This window comes from Mustela erminea, chromosome 6 (genome assembly GCF_009829155.1).
Source record: "Mustela erminea isolate mMusErm1 chromosome 6, mMusErm1.Pri, whole genome shotgun sequence".
Classification (NCBI taxonomy): domain Eukaryota; kingdom Metazoa; phylum Chordata; class Mammalia; order Carnivora; family Mustelidae; genus Mustela; species Mustela erminea.
This window is the reverse complement of record NC_045619.1, coordinates 122,993,342-123,017,111: the sequence shown is the minus strand read 5'-3', so window position 1 is coordinate 123,017,111 and position 23,770 is coordinate 122,993,342. Positions and strand designations below refer to the sequence as shown.

The following is a 23,770-nucleotide window of genomic DNA, read 5'->3' as shown; positions in this document are numbered from 1 at the left end:
TCATGTACATGAAGTTTGAGAACAGGCAAGACAAACCCAAGGAGGAAGAAACTGAAATGGTGATTCCCTTGGGAGTGGAAGGTGGGAGCAGGAATGGATTAGGAAGTTGTATGAGTGAACTCTCTGGAGCGAAAATAATGTTCTAGATTTTGTTCTAGAGTGAACTCTCTGGAGTGAGGATAATGTTCTAGATTTTGTTCTAGATAATGTTCAGGTTGCACAGGTGAATGCATTTATCAGAACTTATCAAATAGTACATTTATGATTGGTGTGTTCATGTAACTCAGACTTTACCTCAAAATTTAAAAAAATAATAATTGTAAGAAATGCCCCAGCAATGGGTCGTGCAGGTGTGGCCATAGAGAACAGCGAAAGGCCTTCAGTCTTAGGCTAAAACTATCACACTTTCTAGAATAAAATTAAAATATTGGATGATGTTTAATAATTTGTGTTTGTCATATGATAATACATGGATTTTAGATCTAATTCAATAACTGGTCAAAATAACAAGAGTTCTGGGGCACCTGGGTGGCTCAGTGGGTTAAAGCCTCTGCCTTTGGCTCAGGTCATGATCTCAGACACCTGGGATCGAGCCCCGAATCGGGCTCTCTGCTCTGCGGGGAGCCTGCTTCTCCGTCTCTCTCTGCCTGCCTCTCTGCCGACTTGTGATCTCTCTCTCTCTGTCAAATAAATAAATAAATAAAATCTTAAAAAAAAAAACAACAAGAGTTCTAATACCTCCGTTCAAACCTGATTTTAAATACCAAATGAGAAAAATAAGATGGAAATATAGATGGAAATATTAGCTTTTCAAATACATTATTTTTTATCTTTGATAATCTATACATTTTAGATTTATAATAAATTACATACTCTAAAAGCCTCACATATCTTCTTTAGTATCACCTGAGCGCTAGAATTATTTAAAACTTGATAGTCTGATAAGAGTTACAAGAAAAACTCATATTCCATTCTTTTTTAAAATATAAAGTTTTACCATTGTTGCAAAGATGTATTTGCAGTGTAGGAATATCATTTCATCTCAATGTAATATTATATACTTCTTAAAAATCAGTATTATATTTTAATCACTCTGCTCCAAGCTTTAGTAGACTTCAAATATTGACACAGTCATGTTTTTAATGTTCTTAGATTTTCAAACTTAGCTCTGAAAACTTCTCAAGGCATTGATTACATGATGGAAAATATTATGTTGGAGCACTAGCAAATTATTTCAAGAGTAAGTTAATCAAAAATTTTATTAATACTCATGAAATAAGGATTTTTGAATGGAGACAAGATTCCAACAAGATGATTTTTCTATAAACATTTTCACAGCTAATATCTAAAGGCAAAACATTTGCCTATTTAAAATTATATCTAGGGAAATACTCATATTTAAACATTTACTTATAGTTACAAGAGATGCATCTCTATTATTAAATCACCAGCCTTCAGTAATTATGCCAGACAATATTTTGCCCTGTTCTCCCTATGAAGCTGGTCTTATTATTATTCCCACTTTACAGATGAGGAAACTGAGACCACGGAACTAGCAGGTTGACGTGCCGGGGTTCAAACCCATCTAGTTTGACGTCAGGGATGGGAACTCAAACCAAGTGATGCAGCTACAGTGATATCTGCCTATAAAACATCTCAATTTTGATATAATTGCTCCCATTTATTTATTGACCAGCTATCAAAAAAAAATCAGCATGACAAAATGAGAAACGAGTAGGAAGAAAGAAAGGAAAGAGAGAGAAGAGAAAGAAAGGAAGGAGAGTGGGAAGCAGGAAGCACAATGACAGTCTGGTTGTCTAACTTGAAGATGAGGGGGCATACAAGAGGAACAGAAAAAGAGCCACATGCAACAAAAGGAGAAAATTTCAGGTATTCTGCCCAAGACGAAGCCTAGGATAAGTAAATGGCTGCTGTGAAAGTTTTTAAGTAAAAGAAAGAAGCAGTGGGGCGGTTCTAAAAGAGATAGATATATAGAGAATCAAACAATTTGCAAGGTATTGTAATAACTAAAAGGTAGGAACCAGATTCAATATCATCACCATGTAGCGTAACTGCACACATAGAAATTTTCTGTGTTGCAGCAAGTCATTGGTCCTGCTTGAAAAGCTGATCCCTTGTTTGTGATAAGGTTGGCTTATTCCTAACAATTGTCAAAAAGTCCTTTTAAGAAGTATTTTTGCTGTCAAAGCCAAGCAAAATAACAAACTGCAGTTCACTTACCTAGAAGTTAGAGTCAGGAACACCAAAATTATCCAGAAATGTACTAAATATCAACTTTCCTTGAATGTCAGATGTTTTATGGCAAGTTATATCCACAATATCTCATTTAGCTTTTACATCAACTACCTATGAATTAAGTATCATCATTCCCCCCTCAGAGCTGAGAAGATCATGGCTTAAAAAAAGTAAATTGCAGGGCGCCTGGGTGGCTCAGTGGGTTAAAGCCTCTAACCTTTGGCTCAGGTCATGATCCCTGCGGTCCTGGGATCCAGCGGCATCCCCTCAGCAGGGAGCCTGCTTCCTCCTCTCTCTCTGCCTGCCTCTCTGCCTACTTGTGATCTCTGTCAAATAAATAAAATCTTAAAAAAAATAAATAAATTGCTCAAAACCATACAGCTAGGAAATGATGGAGCTAAGATTCCAATTTACATATGAAGTATTTATGCAAACATTTCTAAACAATAAACACCTGATACCTGAACATCTTGCTTGCTTTCAATTATCTCTAGGGAAAATACTCGCATTTTAAATTAGGTTGTTTTTATTTGAGAGAAGCATCACTTTTATAAAAAAAAAATCCAGCCTTCAATTAGTTATGCTGCACCATATACTACCTCTTTTCATGTGATGTTTAAGCCCATCAGATGAGGAAAGGTAAAGAGTTGAGTTTTGCTCACTAAAATATCTTAATCACCTGGTACAAAATGGTGAGTGGATGAAGTCCATCGATTATCAAGTAAAGAAGTCAATAAATGATTGGCTTCAGAGCCACCTCAAAGGCTAATGAGAGGTCCATTAGAGCTTCCTAGATAGCCTAAGAAAACAAGTGTTGTTAGAGCTGAAATCAGTATAGCCAAAAGCAACGTAATTTGATGAATTAACCTGTGTAGCTTTATCATGTTACATTTTCCATTTTCCAGGGTGCCTGGGTGGCTCAGTGGGTTAAAGCCTCTGCCTCTGGCTCAGGCCATGATCCCAGGGTCCTGGGATGGAGTCCCGTGTCGGGCTCTCTGCTAAGTGGGGAGCCTGCTTCCCCCTCTCTCTCTGTGTGCCTCTCTGCCTACTTGTGATCTCTGTCAAATAAATGAATAAATAAATCTTAAAAAATAATAATAAACTTTCCATTTTCTATAAGGAGTCAAAACAGCTAGAAAATCCAATCATTCTATAGATAGACTGTCAGGGTCCCAAGAATGCAACTATGAGACTCCAGTGTGATATTTTATATCATAAACATCCTGAAAATGATTAAAGAAGGCATAAAATTAGGCATTATAATAATTGATTTCCAAATATCAGCCAAAATTCTACTGCCATAATCAACCACTTGACGAGAAAGAAATTCAAAGTGTTTACCAGACGTGTCGCCACTGTGATCATAAAATGGAGGTGAGCCACCAGTCATCCCAGTTCTCCTTGTCCAACCAACCTGCAGACTCTGGTCTCGTGCCATACTACAGAGCCCATTCTCGAAATCACATCTTTCATAATTGGAGCCTAATGAGAGAAAAAAGAAAGTAGCTTTCAAAACCCCATCTGGCTTCTTAAGAAATCAGACAGGAATAAGAGGGGAAAAAAAAAAAAAAAACTTAGCAACAAATGGCAAATATAGATTAACATAATAACATAAGGACTATTTTTCACATTTTATGTCTACTTTATTAATGCAAAGCTTTTTTGCAGATGACATTCTAATAAATTGCCACACACAAAAACCAGTGTGGTCGGGGGGTCTGGGAGGCTCAGTGGGTTAAACCTCTGCCTTTAGCTCCGGTCATGGGATCGAGTCCTGCATCAGGCTCTCTGCTAAGTGGGGAGCCTGCTTCCCCCTCTCTCTCTGCGTGTCTCTCTGCCTACTTGTGATCTCTGTCAAATAAATAAATAAAATCTTAAAAAAAAAAAAAAAAAGAAAGAAAGAAAACACAGTGTGGTCAAACAGAAAGAAGGCCACGTGAGGTCAGGAGACGGAGGACCTAATCCTGGTTTTGTCTCCTGTTACCTGAGTGCCTGCTAAACCACGTAACCATAGCAAGCCCTTTTCTTCCCTTGTAAGATTGGAATAATGACATCCGGCAACTCTCCCCTTCAAACGGTTGCTATGAAAATCTAATGATGTAACTTATGTAAAATAGAACTCTTAGAACCATAAAATATGAGGAATTATTATTCAGGTTATATCTTCAGCTCCACCTTGATATTCCAGGCTTCCAGGCATATCAGAATCTCCCGTGTGGTCAGAGCACACCGAGGACCCTCTCACTGGAGACCAGCCAGCCATGGCTGTGACGCATCCCTGCAATTAAACAGGGCACCTTCCTGTTAAATATCAGTGTTCTTGGAATTCTTGGTGCTTTTATCACAATGGCAATTTCTCGCTCTTTTGATCTTTTCCCCAGCTTTAAGTGATCTGAGCAGCTTGGCAGAAGCTGAAGGATTTGGACATTTATCTGTTCACAATAACCACAAGGTCGGGCTTCATTTCATTATCCAACATCTGCGAATGTCACTCTCTAAAAAACAGGTTATCTGGACCACAAATAGCCCGTGCTGGGTTATAGTTCTTAACAACTGTGGAGGTTTGCCTTCGACGAATTTGTTCTTGCCCTGACTGGTTGCATCAGCCACTGCAGGAGTAAATATGCCAGTGAATAGTTAGGCAGCGTTTGGCAACCCAGTCGGGAAATCATAATTTTTACTTAAGCATATTTTGGACAAAATATTATTTAACAATAATATATCGGATGCGTGCTCTTGAGATCATACATCTGTGTACTGAAAGCTGATTTAGAAATATCACTTTTAAACAATATTAAGTAAACTCGCTTTATTACCAATGGTCTATTTCATTTATTTTTCTCCTAGATCCTTATTTTGAAAGATTTCATAGACCAGTTCTGTTCTATAATAACAAAAATCTTAATAGCTACAATTTATCAAGGTACTTTGCTCTGTGCTAGGCGTTCTACTTGTGGTTGTTTATTTATTCCTTACAACAACCGTATGGGGCAGGCATTGTTTTCCATTTTAAAAGTGAAGAAGCTGGGGGCATGGGCGACTCAATCGGTTAACTGTCTGCCTTAGGCTGAGGTCATGATCCTGGGGTCCTAGGATCGAGCCCCATGTTGGGATCCCTGCTCAACGGGGAGTCTGTTTCTCCCTCTGCCCCACCGCCTCATGCTCTCTCTCTCTCTCTCTAATAAATAAATAAATTTTTAAAATATATATATATTTTTTAAAGTGAGGAAGCTTAAACTCTGTGTTACAGACATGAAGTAATTTGTCTGAGATAGAACAGCTAGTGAGGGCTGAGGCTAAGATTAGAACCCAGGTCTCTTTCTGATTTCAGGTCATGGACTCAAAGCTCTGTTCTGAGGCCTAATTATTAGTGCACTCTCCTATTTTGATCAAAAACTTAGAGTCAGAGGTCTATCAGAATCGCTAGTCTGCCCAAGGCAACCAGTATTTCCAGACTGAACTAATGTCATTCTATTCAAAAGGTAAAAAGGTTGATTAGTTTGGGAATCATACCATGGCTAAATTTACAATTACCATAATGTCTTTGAAATATTTAAAATAACTGGAATATCCCAATTTTTACCTCATGGACCTCTTGTGATCCAAAGAATCTGGCTGAACAAAAAAAAAAAAAAAAAAAAAAAGTAACTAAATTATATAATTATTTGTATAGATGTGCACATGTCATTCAATTAGTTATGCATGCATCTGCACAAATAGATTTTCAAGTTTCCTACAGTTCCTAGCAATTTTTACAACAATCTATTTGTGATTCTAAAATATTCTAAACTATTTTCATCACCGTATTTCAGCAATTATGTGTATGAAATATACATATATTCTCACATAAGTGTGAAACATTTTTTAAATACCAAGATCACTTTGCATTACAATTACTTAGTTGACTTCCGTTCACAATGTTTTGTTCTTTTTAATACAGAAAGATAATCAAAATGATTTCTGGAAGTGTTAAAGCTAGAAAAATAGCTAAATAGAACATTTTTTGCTTCTGAAAATCTCAACAGGGATTCTTTTTGTTATAAAATGAATCTAATGAACATACATTTTCAAGTATTTCTTGTAAAAACCACAAACTTCTAATAATTGCTAGATTATTCAAAAATCACATCTGAAAATTTTCCATTTATTTTCCCCCTACAGAGTGCTGTATTTTAAAACCCTTTGAACCATGTTTCTTGCACTGTCGCTGACTTGCCTCTTAATTCCATATGCCACACGTCTACATCCAAATCTGAAACTATTTGCTTTGCTAAAATCTGTCTGCGTTAAGAGTTCTGCTATCACAGCCATCACTAAATTGTATTGAGTAAGGCCACAGTTTGACTAGATAGGAAACAATGAGGAGCTGTGTGCAGAAATTTATCAGTAGAATCCACGTTCGTGGGCTTTTTGATGTGTGGAACTCATTTTTCCAATTTTGTGATCCCAAAGGTGGGATGTACTGTACTCAAAGAGGGAGAGTGTTTCCATGTTGTCATCTGAGGTTGCTCAGAAGGCCCAGTTACCCCCAAAATGTCTTCCACAGTGCCAGACTCTCTCATTTAAAATTCACTGAAGAGTTCTTCTTAGATTCAATCATTAACACCTTCATGGGAAGAAAAGCATCAAATTATATCCCCAGGTGATGGTTAACTTAGGGCATACTTCTGAGAAAATGGGTAGGAATAGAATAAACTTTTAAATACTGGTAATGGTGAAAAAAATTGGTACAGAACTCAGAATTAGGTATGGTATGGATCACAATATAAAGTTCTTAGAAGACATAGAAAATATAAGAATTAGGAAAGTCTAAAAAGGGCGAGGCAGAAGATATTAAAAGCAAACCATTTATATTACAATTTTGCCTGGGCCTATAGTAATAATGCATTTCTCTCTTCCTCTTAAAAGATCCATGAGGCCCAGTTGTAGTCTTAATGATGAGTCCTGCTCTTTCTGAAAAATTGTGACAAAATACTACACGACATAAAATTTATCTTTTAACCATTTTTAAGTGTACTGTTCTCTGGTATTAAGTACATTCACGTTGTCATGCAACCATTACCCCCATCTAACCCCAGAATTTTTTGTTTTTTTCCAACTGAAACTCCATTAAACTCTAACTTCCCATTCTCTCCTATCCCTAACCCCCCATTCTTTTCTGTCCCTATGGATTTGACTACTTGATATACCTACTGTAAGTGGAATCACAGTGCTTGTCCTTTTGTGACTTGCTTATTTCACTTAGTATTATGTCCTCAAGGTTCATCCATGTGGCAGCATATGTCAGAATTTGTTTCCCTTTTGAAACTGAATAATATTCCGTTGCGTGTATATACCACCTTTTGTTTACCCATTCATCTTCTGAAAGGACATTTGGGTTGCTCCCACCATTTGATATTAGGAATAATGCTATTATGAACACTGGCATACAAGTATCTCTTAGCCTTCCTGTTGTCATTTCTTTTGGATGTAGCTCCAGATGTAGAATTGTTGTGTCATGTGATAATTCCATTTTTAATTATTTGACGAACTGCCATGCTATTCCACAGAAAAGCTAAAAGATTTTACATTCCCAGCACATGGCGCCAGTGCTCCAATATTTCAACATCTTTGCCAACACTTATTATTTCCTGGAGTTTTGCTTGCTTATAAAAGCCATCCTAATGAGGATGAGGTGCTATCTCATTTTGGTTTTGATTTGCCTATCCCTAATGATCAGAGATGTTGAACATCTTTTCATGTCCTTGCTCATATTTGTGTATCATCTTTAGAGAAATATCTATTCAGGTCCTTTGTCCATTTTTAAATCAGGTTGTTTTTGTTGAATTGTGAGAGTTCTTTATATGTTCTGTGTATCAATCTAACCTCATATCAGATATGTGATGTGCAAGTAGTTTCTCTTATTCAGTGGATTCCCTTTCTCTTCTGATTGTGTCCTTTGATATGCAAAAGTGTTCATTTTTTGAAACAAGATGGGATTGGGAGGGAGACAAACCATAAGTGACTTTTAATCTCACAAAACAAACTGAGGGTTGCTGGGGGGAGGGGGTTTGGGAGAAGGGGGTGGGATTATGGACATTGGGGAGGGTATGTGCTTTGGTGAGTGCTGTGAAGTGTGTAAACCTGGTGATTCACAGACCTGTACCCCTGGGGATAGAGTATTATGCCTCCATCAGAAAGGATGAATACCCAACTTTTGTAGCAACATGGACGGGACTGGAAGAGATTATGCTGAGTGAAATAAGTCAAGCAGAGAGAGTCAATTATCATATGGTTTCACTTATTTGTGGAGCATAACAAATAGCATGGAGGACATGGGGACTTAGAGTGGAGAAGGGAGTTGGGGGAAATTGGAAGGGGAGGTGAACCATGAGAGACTATGGACTCTGAAAAACAATCTGAGGGTTTTGAAGGGACGGGGGGTGGGAGGTTGGGGTACCAGGTGGTGGGTATTATAGAGGGCACGGATTGCATGGAGCACGGGGTGTGGTGCAAAAATAATGAATACTGTTATGCTGGAAATAAAAAAATAAATAAATAAATAAAAAATAAAAATAAAAATAAAAATAAAAATAAATTAAAAAAAAAGAAATTAAAAATAGAACTTCCCTATGACCCTGCAATTGCACTCCTGGGTATTTACCCCAAAGATACAGATGTCGTGAAAAGAAGGGCCATCTGTACCCCAATGTTTATAGCAGCCATGGCCACGGTCAACAAACTATGGAAAGAACCAAGATGCCCTTCAACGGACAAATGGATAAGGAAGATGTGGTACATATACACCATGGAGTATTATGCCTCCATCAAAAACGATGAATACCCAACCTTTGTAGCAACATGGACGGGACTGGAAGAGATTATGCTGAGTGAAATAAGTCAAGCAGAGAGAGTCAATTATCATATGGTTTCACTTATTTGTGAAGCATAACAAATAGCATGGAGGACATGGGGAGATAGAGAGGAGAAGGGAGTTGGGGGAAATTGGAAGGGGAGGTGAACCATGAGAGACTATGGACTCTGAAAAATAATCTGAGGGGTTTGAAAGGGTGGGGGGTGGGAGGTTGGGGTACCAGGTGGTGGGTATTATAGAGGGCATGGATTGCATGGAGCACTGGGTGTGGTGAAAAAATAATGAATACTGTTATGCTGAAAAGAAATAAATTTAATTAAAACAAAACAAAACAAAAAAAAGTGTTCATTTTTTATTAACTTTAATTTATCCAGGGTTTTTGTTTTGTTTTGTTTTGTTTTGTTTTTTGGTACCTCTGGTTTCAGTGTCCTCCAGAAACCATTGCTAAATCCAGTATTTTACTTAATCCAGTATTTTACCCAGTAAAATCCAGTATTTCATCCCGAAAGATCCAGTATTTTACTTTACTTAAGATTTTACTTGTGTTTTCTTCTAAGAGTTTTATAGTTTCAGCTCTTACATTTAGATTTTCAAACCATTCTGACTTAATTTTGTATGTGGTGTAAGGTAGGGATCCAACTTTAATCTTTCTTGCATGTATATACAGTTTTTACAACATTATTTGATGAGCAGGCTGTTCTTTCTCCAATGAATGGTCAAGAAATAAATTTCCTTGTCAAAAATCATTTGTCTACATATGAAAGCTTATTTCTGGGCTCTGTATTCCATTCCATTGGCTTATGTGTCTGTCTTTATGTCAATACCAAACTCTTTTAATACCCTTAGCTTTGTAATAAGTTTTGAGTCAGGAACTCTAAGGGCTATAGGTTGGTTCTTTTTTGAAATTGGTTATTTGGGGTCCCTTGGTTATTTGGTTATTTGAGGTTGGTTCTTTTTTGAAATTGTTTTGGTTATTTGGGGTCCCGTATGTATTCTAGAATGGATTGTACTACTTCTGCACAAAATATTCTTGGGATTTTGATAGGAATTACATTGACTCTGTTCATCACTTTTGGTAATATTGACATCTAAACAATATTGATTCTTCCAATCCATGAACATGAGATGTCTTTTCATTTACTTGTGTCTTCTTTAATTTCTTTCAGCAACAATGTTTAGTTTTCTATGTAATGTCTTTAGTCTCCTTGGTTATGTTTTAATTTTTAGAGGAAGAAGAAATGTATTTTTATTGAAGTAATATTTACAAATAATATTATATTAGTTTCAGATATATAACATTTATTCAGTATTTATGTACATTACAAAATGATCACCCCAATAAGCCTAGTTGTCATATGTCACCATACAAAATTTTTACATTACTAACTATATGTGTCAATTATACATATGCTAATATTATATACTGACTAAATATTACATATTGACTAATATTATATATTGACTATACTACCCAACATAGTATGTTACATTATGTCTTGTTTATTTTATAACTGGAATACCATACCTTTTTTTAATTTAAATTCAAGTTTTATTTAAATTAGATTTAAATAAAAATACATATAGTATATTATTAGTTTCAGAGTAGGGTTTAGTGATTCATCAGTTGCATATAACCAGTGCTCATTACATCAAGTTCCCTCCTTAATGTCCATCACCCAGTTACTCCAACCCCCCACCCACCTCCCAAGACTACCACCTCTTTTTTTTTTTTAAAGATTTTATTTATTTATTTGACAGAGAGAGAAATCACAAGTAGGCAGAGAGGTGGGCAGAGAGAGAAGGGGAAGCAGGCTCCCTGCTGAGCAGAGAGCCTGATGTGGGGCTTGATCCCAGGACCCTGGGACCATGACCTGAGCTGGAGGCAGAGGCTTTAACACACTGAGCCACCCAGGCGCCCCAAGACTACACCTCTTAATCCCCTTCACACATTTCATCTATCTTCCCATTCTTCTCCTCTCTGAAAACCATCACTTTGTCATCTATACCTATGAGTCCATTTCTGTTTCTGTTTTGTTTATTCATTTGTTTTGTTTTTTAGATTCCATATATAAGTAAAATCACATAGTATTTGTCTTTCTATGTCTGATTTATTTTAAATTGGCATAATACTATGGTTTACCCATGCTATCACAAATGGCAAGATTTCATTCCTTTTCATGGCTTGTAATATTTCATTGTATATATATATACCACATCTTTTTATCCATTCAACTATTGCTAGATATAGGTGGCTTCCATATCTTGGCTATTGTAAATTATGTTGTGGTGAACACAGGGGTGTTCAAATTAGTGTTTTAATTTTCTTCAGATAATTACCTAGAAGTGGAATTTGGGATCATTTGATAGTCCTAATTTTAGCTTTTTGAGGAACTTCCATACTGTTGTCCACAGTAACTTTACTAATTTATATTCCCACCGACAGTGTAAGAGGATTCCCTTTTCCAAACATCCTCACCAACATTTTTACTTATTATCTTAATAATAGCCACTCTGACAGGTGTGAGATGGTATCCCATTGTTGTTTTGATTTGCATTTCCCTGATGATTAGTGATGCCAGGCATCTTTCCATGTACCCATTGTCTAAATGCATGTCTTTGGAAAAATGTTCATTCAGAACCTCTGCCCATTTCTTAATTGAAATGTTTCTTTGTTTTTTGATATTGTGTTGTATGAGTTCTTCAAATATTTTGAACGTTAACCCCTGACAGATATATCATTTGTGAATATCTTCTCCCATTCAGTTAGTTGTTCTTTCATTATGTTGATGGTTTCCTTCACAGTGCAGAAGTTTTTTCATTTGATGTAGTTTTATTTATTTATTTTTACTTTTGTTGTCCCTGCCTAAGGAGACAGAGCCAAAATATATATCTATATTTATAAGACATGTCAAAGAGTTTTCTGCCTATGTTTTCTTCTAGGAGTTTTCTGGTTTCAGGTCTTACATTTAGCCTTTAATCCATTTTGGTTCATTTTTATATATGGTATACAAAAGTGGTCCATTTTCATTCTTTTGCACATAGCAACCCGATTTTTCCAACACCATCTATTGAAGAAACTATCTTTTCCTCATTGTAAAGACTTGCCTTCTTTGTCATATGCTAATCGACCATATAAGTGTGCATTTATTTTTGGACCCTCTTTTCTGTTCCATTGATTTATGTGTCTGTTTTTGTGTCTGTACCATACTGCTGTGGTTATAATAGCTTTGTAGTATAGTTTGAAATCTGGAAGCTGTGATACCACAGAATTTGTTCTGTGAAAAATGCCATGGTATTTTGATAAGGATTGCACTTGGTCTGTAAATCACTGTGGGTAGTATGGACATTTTAACAATGTTAATTCTTCTAATCCATGAACATAATATATCTTTTTATTTATTTGAGTCACCTTCAATTTCTTCATCAGTGTTTTATACTATATTTTCAGAGAAGGTCTCCCACCACTTTTGTTAAAGTTATTCCTAGGTATTTTATTCTTTTTGATGCAATTGCAAACTGGACTATTTTCTTTTTTTTTTTTTTTAAAGATTTTATTTATTTATTTATTTGACAGAGAGAGATTACAAGTAGGCAGAGAGGCAGGCAGAGAGAGAGAGGAGGAAGCAGGCTCCCTGCTGAGCAGAGAGCCCGATGCGGGACTCGATCCCAGGACCCTGAGATCATGACCTGAGCCGAAGGCAGCGGCTTAACCCACTGAGCCACCCAGGCGCCCCTGGACTATTTTCTTAATTTCTCTTTCTGATAGTTTTTTATAAGTTTGTAGAAACACAACAGATTTCTGTGTATTAATTTTGTATTCTAAAACTTTACTGAATTCATGCAGTAGTTCTAAATGGTGGAGTCTTTACAATTTTCCAAATACAACATCATGTCATCTGCAAGCAGTGACAATCTTAGTTCTTCCTTTCCAACTTAGATGCTATTATTTCTTTTTCTTGCCTCATTGCCGTGGCCAGTAATTCCAGCAGTACTTTGAACAAAGGTGGGAAGACTGTCTTAGAGGAAAAGCTTTCCTGATTTTAGAAGGAAAGTTTTCAATTTTTCCCCCATGGAGTATGATGTTAGCTGAGGGGGGGTGTCATATATGGCCTTTATTATGTTGATGCACATTCCCTCTATAACCATTTTGTTAAGAGGTTTTGTTTTTTTTTTATCATAAATGGATGCTGAATTTTGTCAAGTGCTTTTTCTGTATCTATTGGGGTGTTTCCTAAGTATTTTATTTTGTTTGATGATACTGTAAATGGAATTTTTTTAAAAGTTTCCTTTCCAGATTGTTCTTTGCTAGTGTACAGAAACACAACTGATTTTGGGGTGTTGATTTTGTATCCTGCCACCTCGCTAAATTTTTTTATTTGTTCTAACAGGATTTTTGGAAAGAATCTTTACAGTTGTCTACATCAAGATCATATTTTCTGTGAACAGATGATTTCACTTGTTCATTTCCGGTCTGAATACTTTTCTCTAAATGCTCTGGCTGGGACTTTCAGTACTATGTTGATAGAAATGATGAAAGATGGCATCTTTGTCTCGTCCCAGATCTTAGAGGAAAAGCTTTCAGTCTTTCACCAGGCAATATGATGTCATCTGTGGGTTTTCATATATAGCCTTTATTGTGCTGAGGTAATTTCCCTCTAGTCCAAATTTCTTTTTTTTTAATTTTATTTATTATTTATTTTTTTAATAATTTTTAATTTTTTATAAACATATTTTTTTAATTTTTTATTTTTTATAAACATATATTTTTATCCCCAGGGGTACAGGTCTGTGAATCGCCAGGTTTACACACTTCACAGCACTCACCATAGCACACACCCTCCCCAATGTCCATAACCTCAACCCCCCTTCTCCCAACCCCCCTCCCCCCAGCAACCCTCAGTTTGTTTTGTGAGATTAAGAGTCACTTATGGTTTGTCTCCCTCCCAATCCCAACTTGTTTCATTGATTGTTCTCCTACCCACTTAAGCCCCCATGTTGCATCACCACTTCCTCATATCAGGGAGATCATATGATAGTTGTTTTCCTCTGCTTGACTTATTTCACTAAGCATGATACGCTCTAGTTCCATCCATGTTGTCGCAAATGGCAAGATTTCATTTCTTTTGATGGCTGCATAGTATTCCATTGTGTATATATACCACATCTTCTTGATCCATTCATCTGTTGATGGACATCTAGGTTCTTTCCATAGTTTCGCTATTGGGGACATTGCTGCTATAAACATTCGGGTGCACGTGCCCCTTTGGATCACTACGTTTGTATCTTTAGGGTAAATACCCAGTAGTGCAATTGCTGGGTCATAGGGCAGTTCTATTTTCAACATTTTGAGGAACCTCCATGCTGTTTTCCAGAGTGGTTGCACCAGCTTGCATTCCCACCAACAGTGTATGAGGGTTCCCCTTTCTCCACATCCTCGCCAGCATCTTAGTCCAAATTTCTTAAGTGGTTTTAGCTCCTTCCCTTTTTGAGGAAAGCTATCTATTACATAGCCACAATATTTTACATACCATTCATTTTACCATTTAGAGAATGACTTCCTTCATGTAGATAACATATAAAAACATATTCACAAAAAATTATCTTTGCTCTCACTTAATGTAAAAAGTAATGGTCAGTTCCTACAAAGGATGAGATGAATTTAAAATATTCCAATTAAATAAAAGTAAAATTTAATTACACTCAAATTTCAATGAAAGACTGCTATTATTTGGCCTGGCAAGTTAAAATATTAATTAATCTTTACAAGGAAATATTTGTCTTTCACACTGAATTAATTTTAATATTTTCATTCAGACAGAAACAGGAAAAACCCTAACTCACAAAGTTACATGATAGCAAATGGAATTAGCACTCTATGGCTCACACCAGAATTATCCAATATTATCTTCAATGGATTCTTGTCATACAGTCAACTTTATTCTCAGGTCATTGAGACTGTCTCTGGCATTGAGACTGTCAACTGAGTCATTGAGGCATCTAAGTCAATGAGAAAAAGATTTCCAAACCATGTTTTAACTATAACATTGTTTCACAATTAGTAACCTTCAAAGAAGTTCAGAGGAGTGCTTGTGTCTGGTGATTTCTGTAGAAACACTGACAAGGCATAGCATTAACTCTAGTCTGCAGCAGTATTCACTCAAGTAATAAATGTTGCATAGCTGTTTACATATAATTTTCTATTCCAGAGTAGCAGATTAGCCAAAATATCTTAGGGCTTTTCAGTAGTTTCTATAATGGTGAATACAGGGAATCTATCAGAAAGTTATATATTCTTGCATGAAGAAATTTTGCATCACAGAAACTAATTCAGGCACAAATAAATTCCTCTCATATTTTTTTCTTCCCTAAATAGGCTTTCAATTTCTTTCAAAATAAGTTAAATTTTTCTTCCAAATCCTATCAAGCATCTCAAGACTTATTCACCGGAAATCACAATTTTTTCTGGGTTGTAAAGAACATCATATTATATTATTTCCACTTTTGTTGATGGAAACTTATTTAATAGCTGTGATTCAAGGTTCTTGCCTTCATATATTTGGTAACTTTGACCAAACAATGTAAGTCTTCTCTCAAGATTCCTAGCCAAGCCTTTAGGGTCAACCTGCACACGTAGAAATGGCGTTTATTGACAAACAGAAAAGATGAAAAGAATTGCAGGAGTTCTAGCCATGTTTATATGCTGGCTTTAGAAGATACTTTGCTTGTGGAAGAAACAGTTTGCCATTTGATGTCACCAGGTGTCTTTGAAACTTTTTAAGGGAACTTGTATTCTGAATGTCCTTCTTGGATGATGTCAATGCACACTTGATCAGTAAAACAAGAACAGACTACATGGCAAGACTGAGTAGTTGCATCAAATCCCACGATGAAAAAAAATAGTGCTGTTGACAGATCTAGCCTAGTAAACTAGTCTACCTAACATTTTTTGACTCTGTGTGCCATCAGTCTTCTAGAATATGGGATGAATGAGGTAAATTCCCCATCCTCAAAAGTTAATATTTTGCTTTTCCATGACCTCCTTCAGAATATTAATGAAACTATTGGCAGCTCTGGTAGGATAGCAGCCATAAAGGCAAACACTGAAGACTTTGAGAATTTTAGGTGTTTTGTACAGGACTTATGAATCTAGAATCTGAAACCCTCTTTGTTTATTTTAAGGACTGCAATTCTAGAATGAGGACCTTTTGAAACCACATCATAATATTTTATCCAACCACCCCAAAATGGTGATTTCTCTGGGCTTACCTAGAAATTCAGACCCAAATTCCAACTTTCAGAATTAAGATAATTCTTTTTTCTTTAGTTTTTTTTTTTTTAAGTATAGTTGACATACAACATTACGTTAGTTTCAGGTGTACAAGGTTATGATTTAACAGATACATTACACTTCACTCCCAAGTGTATCTACCATCTGTCACCATACAATGCTGTTACAGTATCATTGATTATAGTCCCTATGCTGTCCTTTCATTCCCATGACCTGTCATTCCATAACTGGAATGCTGTAATCTTCTACTACTTTTCTTATTTATTTATTTATTTTAATTTAAATTTGATTGGCCAAAATATAGTACATCATTAGTTTCAGATGTAGAGTTCGATAATTCATCAGTTACCTACAACATCCAGTGCTCATCACATCACATGCCCTCCTTCATGCCCGTCATCCAATGGGCAGATAATTCTTCATAATCTCACTGTTTGCAGCCCCCAGTGGAGCCCACAGTGGAGCTGTGACTGTATATTCTGGTAAACTCTGCAGTTATGCCTGTGATATCCAGGCAGAAGGAATAGAAAAATCAGTAAACTCGAATATATAAAATAACAGTTGCAATGTAACAAAAGCATTGTAAATAAGACAAAAGAGGAACAATACTTTCAATGTATTTGACAAATAGTTCTCTTCCAGGTAAATATATCAAACATAAGATACATTCTTTCATAGAAATATGGGCAAAATTCCTGAAAAGGCAACTCACAAAACTTACAGAAAGGGAACCACAGGTGACAAAGTGTTCCAACTTCACTGTCAATCATATGTCACAGTTGAGTTTTGAGAAAAAGTTAAAAGGCAAATAAGAGAACAGGAGTTCTGTTCAGCATCACATGGCCTACATGTATAAAATGACTTTGTTTTCATTTCTACAATAAGCACAGTAGAGGAGCTAATAGAATAAAATTCCATTTTATTCTGATTTTAAAAACAACAGATGTTATTTGGGAAAAGTTGAAATATAAATATGCACAAAAAAGAAAAGTCACTTGTAGTTCTAACACCTACACATTATTCTATCTAGTATTTTATATGCAATGCCATACTCTATTTTTAAGTATATGTATTGATCAGTTATCATAATTTTTCTTTTGACAATATATCATGAGCTTTCCCCCACTTTTAAGCAGCACCAAAAATTATGACAGATGGCTGCACAGATGTCCATAGTATAGATGCATCATAATTTATTTAAGCATTAACCTAATATTATAAAATGACATTTTTCCAATTTCCACCATCTTAAATAAAGTTGTGATGAGACTTTTAACATGCACTCTTTCTAAATGTTTTCCTAGAATAAACTCTTAAAAGTGAAATTACTAGTCAAAGGGCATGATCACTTTTTTAAATATTTATTCAAACTTCAAAGATACTACCAAAAATGCAAGAGTTTATTAACACCACTGCCTACAGTATATAAAAAATGTTCATTTTTCATACCCTTCACACTATGGACATTCTCTTTTGTAATTTATGTGTATTTAATTTTTTAAATTATTGAGAGCTTTTGGGTTTTGACTATGATATACGACTGACGGTGAAGTTGATCATTTCATCACATGTGATTTTTCCCTTTCTATAAGTTTTGTGAATTATCTTTTCAGGACTTTTACCCATATTTCTATGAGAGAATGCATCTTTTATTTGATATATTTACCTGGAAGAGAACTATTTGTCAAATAGGTTGAAAGCATTGTTCCTCTTTCATTTTTATTTACAATGTTTTTGATACACTGAAACTGTTATTTTATATTCTAATTCACTGATTTTTGTACATTCTTCCTTTCATGTAATGCATAAAACAGCCCTTCCTCGTTCAAATATTTACCCAATATCAATATTCAAAAATATATATTTGAGGATTTATTACACCTCAAAGCAAAATTTTTCCTGACTTCAAAACATATCATCAAGAATAATAAAGACTATGGCTTTATCTTCTACATTTAACATTTACCTTATGGAAATTTTGATGTGTGGAGTAAATAAGAAATTTATTCCATAAAATTGTCTCATCTTCATTGGTTGCAAATAAAAACACAGTTAGTGTTGTATGTGGTTAGAATTAAGGGTACCAGGGTGCACCTGGGTGGCTCAGTCAATTAAGTGTCTGCCTTTGGCTTAGGTCATGATCTCCAGCTCCTGGAACTAAGCCCCATATTGGGCTCTCTGCTCACTGGGGAGTTGCTTCTCCCCACCCGCTTCTGTGTCCACTCTCTCTTTCTCGCTCCCTCTCAAATAAATAAATAGAATCTTAAAAAAAAAAAAAAAAAAGAATTAAGGGTTCCAGAATCAGAATCAGACAGAACTGGTTGTGAATTCCAGTTCCTCCACTAAATAACTGGGTCCTTTGGCATTTTTATTTACTTAATCTGAGCCTCTTTTTTTTTTTAAGATTCTTTATCTATTTGACAGTGAACCTCTTTTTACCAAGCTGTAAATTGGGAACAATAATATTTCTTACTATTTTGATGTTTGGTAAAGATTAAATGAGATACTCTATGGAAATTTCTCAACAATGCTTGACCTATAGGAAGTACTATGAACTGACTTCAAATGCCACCATTATTTTTTAATACATTATAGATACTGTGTTATATTTCTTAATATTTTTATATATAGAAGTATTATTATTTCTAGTGATCAGATGCTTTTCTAATTTTGAACTTTAACAATGTTGGAGTAGTTTACATGATACCCATTACAAACCTACTAATAAAAGTTATTCCCCATTATTAATCATTTTCTTCCCCACTGCTCTATTCTAGCTATTCTCACACATTTTCCTGAATGAACTTAAAAATCACTTTTATCAGATTTCCAGATAAATTCCAAAATTTATCCTGTATAGAATTTAAGGAGATTGATTTCATGAACATGGAAAATATACATATTTACGCTACTGAAGCACACCATTAGGAAATAGTCTTGTCATGAGTCTTTCTTCCATACATCAGTAATTTTTTATAATTTTTCTTCAGCTAGGCTCTATATATTTATTATTAGATTTTTTTAAATTTTATTGTGCTATGGACTGAGTATTTGCATCCCTTCAAAATTCATATGTTAAATCTCTAATCCCCAGTGTTAAAATATTTGGAGGTGGGGCCTTTGGGAAATTCTCTCTTCCTCTCCCTCTGTCCCTCAGCTCCCCTTTTCTGCACATGTGTGTGCTCTCTCTCTCTCTCAAATAAATAAATAAAACTTAAAAAAAAAAAAAAACCCAACAGCTATCTGCAAACCAGGAGAAGGGCCCTCATCAAACACCAAATCTGCCAGTACTTTGATCCTAGACTTCTCGCCCTCCAGAACTATGAGAATTAAATGTTATTTTTGTTTGGGCCACCCGGTTTATGGTATTTGTTATAAGAGCTCAAACTAACACACTTTGCTTAGAATTTTAGTTGTTTCATGAAAATATATGTCAAACATTTTGCATACATTATAGTAGTAAGATAAACATTGTACATGAAATCTCATATTTCATTCATTAATTCTTTAACTTCGTACTTAAATGAACAACTTTTTTGTATTATTTTACTTATTTATTTGACAGAGAGAGAGATCATAAGTAGGGAGAGAGGCAGGCAGGGGTGCGGTGGGCGGGGGAAGCAGGTTCCCTGCTGAGCAGAGAGCCCAGGTGCAGGGCTCAATCCCAAGATCCTGACTGAGATCATGACCTGAGCTGAAGGCAGAGGCTTAACCCACTGAGCCACTCAGGCGGTCCTTAAATGAACTACTTTTTAAAAGTAGTTGACATGTCATCCTATTAAAGAAATAACATTTGTACTTAAACATCACCTGATTAAACACTGTCATCTCTCAAATTTTGAGACTGTACCTCTAAGGTAATTTTTATATTTTTTACATATAAATTTAGATTTATATGAAGTAAAAACCTTTTGAATAAATTTCTTCTTCCTAAATCCAAAAAGTTTGCAAAAGAAATAAGGTAAAACCCCAACTCTTATGATGTATTCCTTCAAATCAAAGTATATAAATAGATTCCTATCTCCTTGTAAAAACACTAGACCAAATGGAAACTTCTTAAGTGTGACAGGTAGATAGGAGAGAAAAATGTCAATTTAACGGAATATATCTTTTTCATTTGAGTCACGAGTTAGCTCTAAAAGTGAATGCATGAAACAGTTAATTTTAATACTGACTTCAGGTATGCAAAAGTAATTATCTAAGAATATTTATTTTCCGGCGACACATCAACAGTGAGGATCCATTTCATGAGATATAGCTCAACACTTATCAATAGTAGTTTATAATCTTCTGGTTGACTTGCCTTTGAATGGTTGCAATATAAGCAAGGCTCCTTTCTTTATTGTTAAGTAAAAATATAACAGTCAAGACTTTGTATATCAAATAATTTTGAGAAATTGCTAGGAGAGAAGTTAGATTCTCTCTGTATTTGACATAAGGGTTCCGATATTAAAATGAACAAATATAAATCAAAGAGAATGATGGGCAATGGGGATCAGCATGGAAGCAATGTAATGTTGAGAACATGATTTTTTAAAAAGATACCCAGGACTATAACATTTATTTCCCTGTCTCAGGATATCAGTAAATTATATTGGAGAGGGGCTCTTGTCAACACAAGAACCAAACAGTTGTGATACCTAAAAAATTATTTTCCTTAATCATTATATATTAAATGCTCAATCTTGTATACTAGAATTTATTTCATTGTGAAGACTGTCTTTTTAAAACTCTCATCTTTAAAAAAAATCTGAGGGGCACCTGGGTGGCGCAGTGGGTTAAAGCCTCTGCGTTCAGCTGAGGTCATGATCCCAGGGTCCTGGGATTGAGCCCCTCATTGGGCTCTCTGCTCAGCAGGGAGCCTGCTTCCTCTTCTCTCTCTCTGCCTGCCTCTCTGACTACTTGTGATCTCCGTCAAATGAATAAGTAAAATGTTAAAAAAAAATCTGAGTTAAAAAAAAAAAAAGATTCCAGTATTCTGAAAAGGAGGTCCATCATATCTTATTAATAGAATCAGTTGCATCTGAAATTCAACTACAACTAGGCCAATTTCATTACAAAAAGTCAACATAGTAATCTATTTCTTTAAAGGTCACACCATTTGGATGCTAAAAAGAGACACAGGTTGATTTTTTTTTTCAAAAAGGGCCTATTTTAACATCATTAAAAAGTTAACTTTTTTTTTTAAAAGAAGTCTCATCTATAAGTTTGAGCGTCACAAATTTTTATGAGAAAAATCGCTTGCCATCATTATTCCTCCCCAATATTTTCCCCCTCCTGTGGTGTACAAAAGCAACTCACCCTTCATAGTGATTCTCAGTTTTTATCGACAAGGTTATAGTCCAATTTTAAATAAAATACCAAAGTGGAAAGTTCTCAGGAACGAAAATGAAAAATAAGCCAAAAGGTGATCTCCTAATGTAACATTTAAAATGAAATCTGTTTATTCGACAGATCTGTTCCTTCGTTTCTCTCCACGGCCGCGAGGTATTAGAATTTTTCACGCAGCCCAGACCTTTTGCACTCGGCAGCTTTCCCCTTCTTTCACATTAACCTTTTCCCCGAAGCAGGACCATGCACGTTATCACAGCAAGCGTGCGAAAGGCAGCTTCACAGAGATTAATAAGGGAAGGGACTTTGCACTTCTTGTCAAACCAGCCAAGTGGTTCCTCTTTGCTGCTCACCAAAGAACAGGAAAGGTTTTCCCAGACAGATGAGAGAAAGGGCAGCACACCCACATTCAGCCTCTCTGGGCAAATTGGACAAATATAAATGAACCCTTGTCTTCGGTGGCATTTTGTATTTAACAGTTACTAACGGCATGATCGCTGTCCCAAACTATGGGAAACAAATCAATAGCTTGTTTTCTTCTGCAGAGAAGAGATTTTTCGCTATTCACTGTTCTTGTTCAACTCCAACGACAACTGACTACGTAAGTAGAAGTCCAACAATAGCAAAACTGAATATATAGAAACTAAGCAACAATAGCAAAAATGAAGATATGGAAACCTAGCAACAATAGCACAACTGAACATGTAGAAACTTATTCTAGTAGAAGAAAATGAAAAATTCCATAAACATGAATTAATATAGCATCTGAACAAAAACTAGAAAATATGTGTAAGGTGCTCTAAACTACTAGAATTAGTGCCTCCCAATAACTGAACCAGCAGTTACTATGAACCAACAATGAACTCTCTTAATTGTATGAAAATGTCGTCTGTGAAAGGTGATCGCCCTCATTCCACTAGTGAAATGCAGTGTTCCTTCGGGATGTCGGATTGCAAGAGAAATGATAGAAACACACTGGTCTTTATCCATATCTTGCCTTGGTGAACAGTTTCCTTTTTCATATGATACCAGTTAGCAATGGAGCATTTTCCTGCTGCTGAAAGTCAATTTATCTCACTTTACAACCTCTTGTAATGAGATAGAGGGTCAAGATCACACAAATGGTACATAGTTTATGCAGGATCCAAATCTAGGTCCTGCCCTCTCCTAAGCTGTTTCCAGCACCCCAGAATCAAAGGATTCAAGCCCAGGCTGTACTCCGTGTGCAGTTAGTACCAACTCATTGGGAGGTAGTGTCCTATAAGCAAAAATCAAATCTACTCATGCAACCTAAAAGTCGTTTCAAACATTTCCATCTTGAAGCCAGATTTAGGCTCATCATTTCCATCACAGCATTTTAAAGCTTCAGTCATGAGCTTCTTTGGAATTTTGTTTCCCTGATACATTAAAAGCTACATGACTGCATATCACTTCCTTTTTTATAATCAGTTAAAACTAGTTTAGAATACATTCCCTTCCGTTAGAAGCTTAGCAATGTGATATAGTTTCATGAGAGGAATTTTAGTCTATGAACCCACCTCCTTATTGAAAAGTATATTTTACTTTCCGATTTACACTAAAGGCATATAAATGAAACTAGGGCCAGGTACCTAGTCAAATCTCCCTGGGCTGCCTGTCGGCCCCTGGTTTGAAGGTGTCCAGGGACTCGAAACTGTGCAAAGGAGCAGAAAGGCACTTACATTGCTGTTCATCACTCTTGTCCCCACACTGATCCGTGAAGTCACACACGTTGTCAGGAGGCAAGGACAATCCGTTGCCACACCGAAAAGCTTCCGTTCCTTGCTGAACCCATGCGGAGATGAAAGCACAAGCAATCCAAAGGAAACAAAATTCTTCATTCCTTGGGAATGCTAACATTTTGGCCAAGAAGAAGAGCATCACTTGACAGGTCTCTGGAAGATCAGGAGGTGATAATAGGTGAAGCTATAATTAGAAACATCCTTTCTCTTTTCTCTACTCTTTCTTTTCCAGGATTGTCTCTTAAGATCGGATACTCATACAACTGTAACAAATGACTCCCA

General features: G+C 35.8%; 1 protein-coding gene across 1 annotated transcript in view; it reads right to left on the bottom strand.

Annotated features, from left to right (window-relative positions):
- Positions 1-23,627, bottom strand: part of MALRD1 (MAM and LDL receptor class A domain containing 1) — a 763,833-nt gene extending 740,206 nt beyond the window's left edge. The window contains exons 1-2 of the mRNA XM_032349560.1: positions 23,429-23,627; positions 3,598-3,738 (exon numbers count right to left, since the gene is read on the bottom strand). Coding sequence (XP_032205451.1) covers positions 3,598-3,738; positions 23,429-23,627 — 340 coding nt within the window. The remainder of the gene's footprint in view (positions 1-3,597; positions 3,739-23,428) is intronic.
- Between the last annotated feature and the right edge of the window lie 143 nt (positions 23,628-23,770).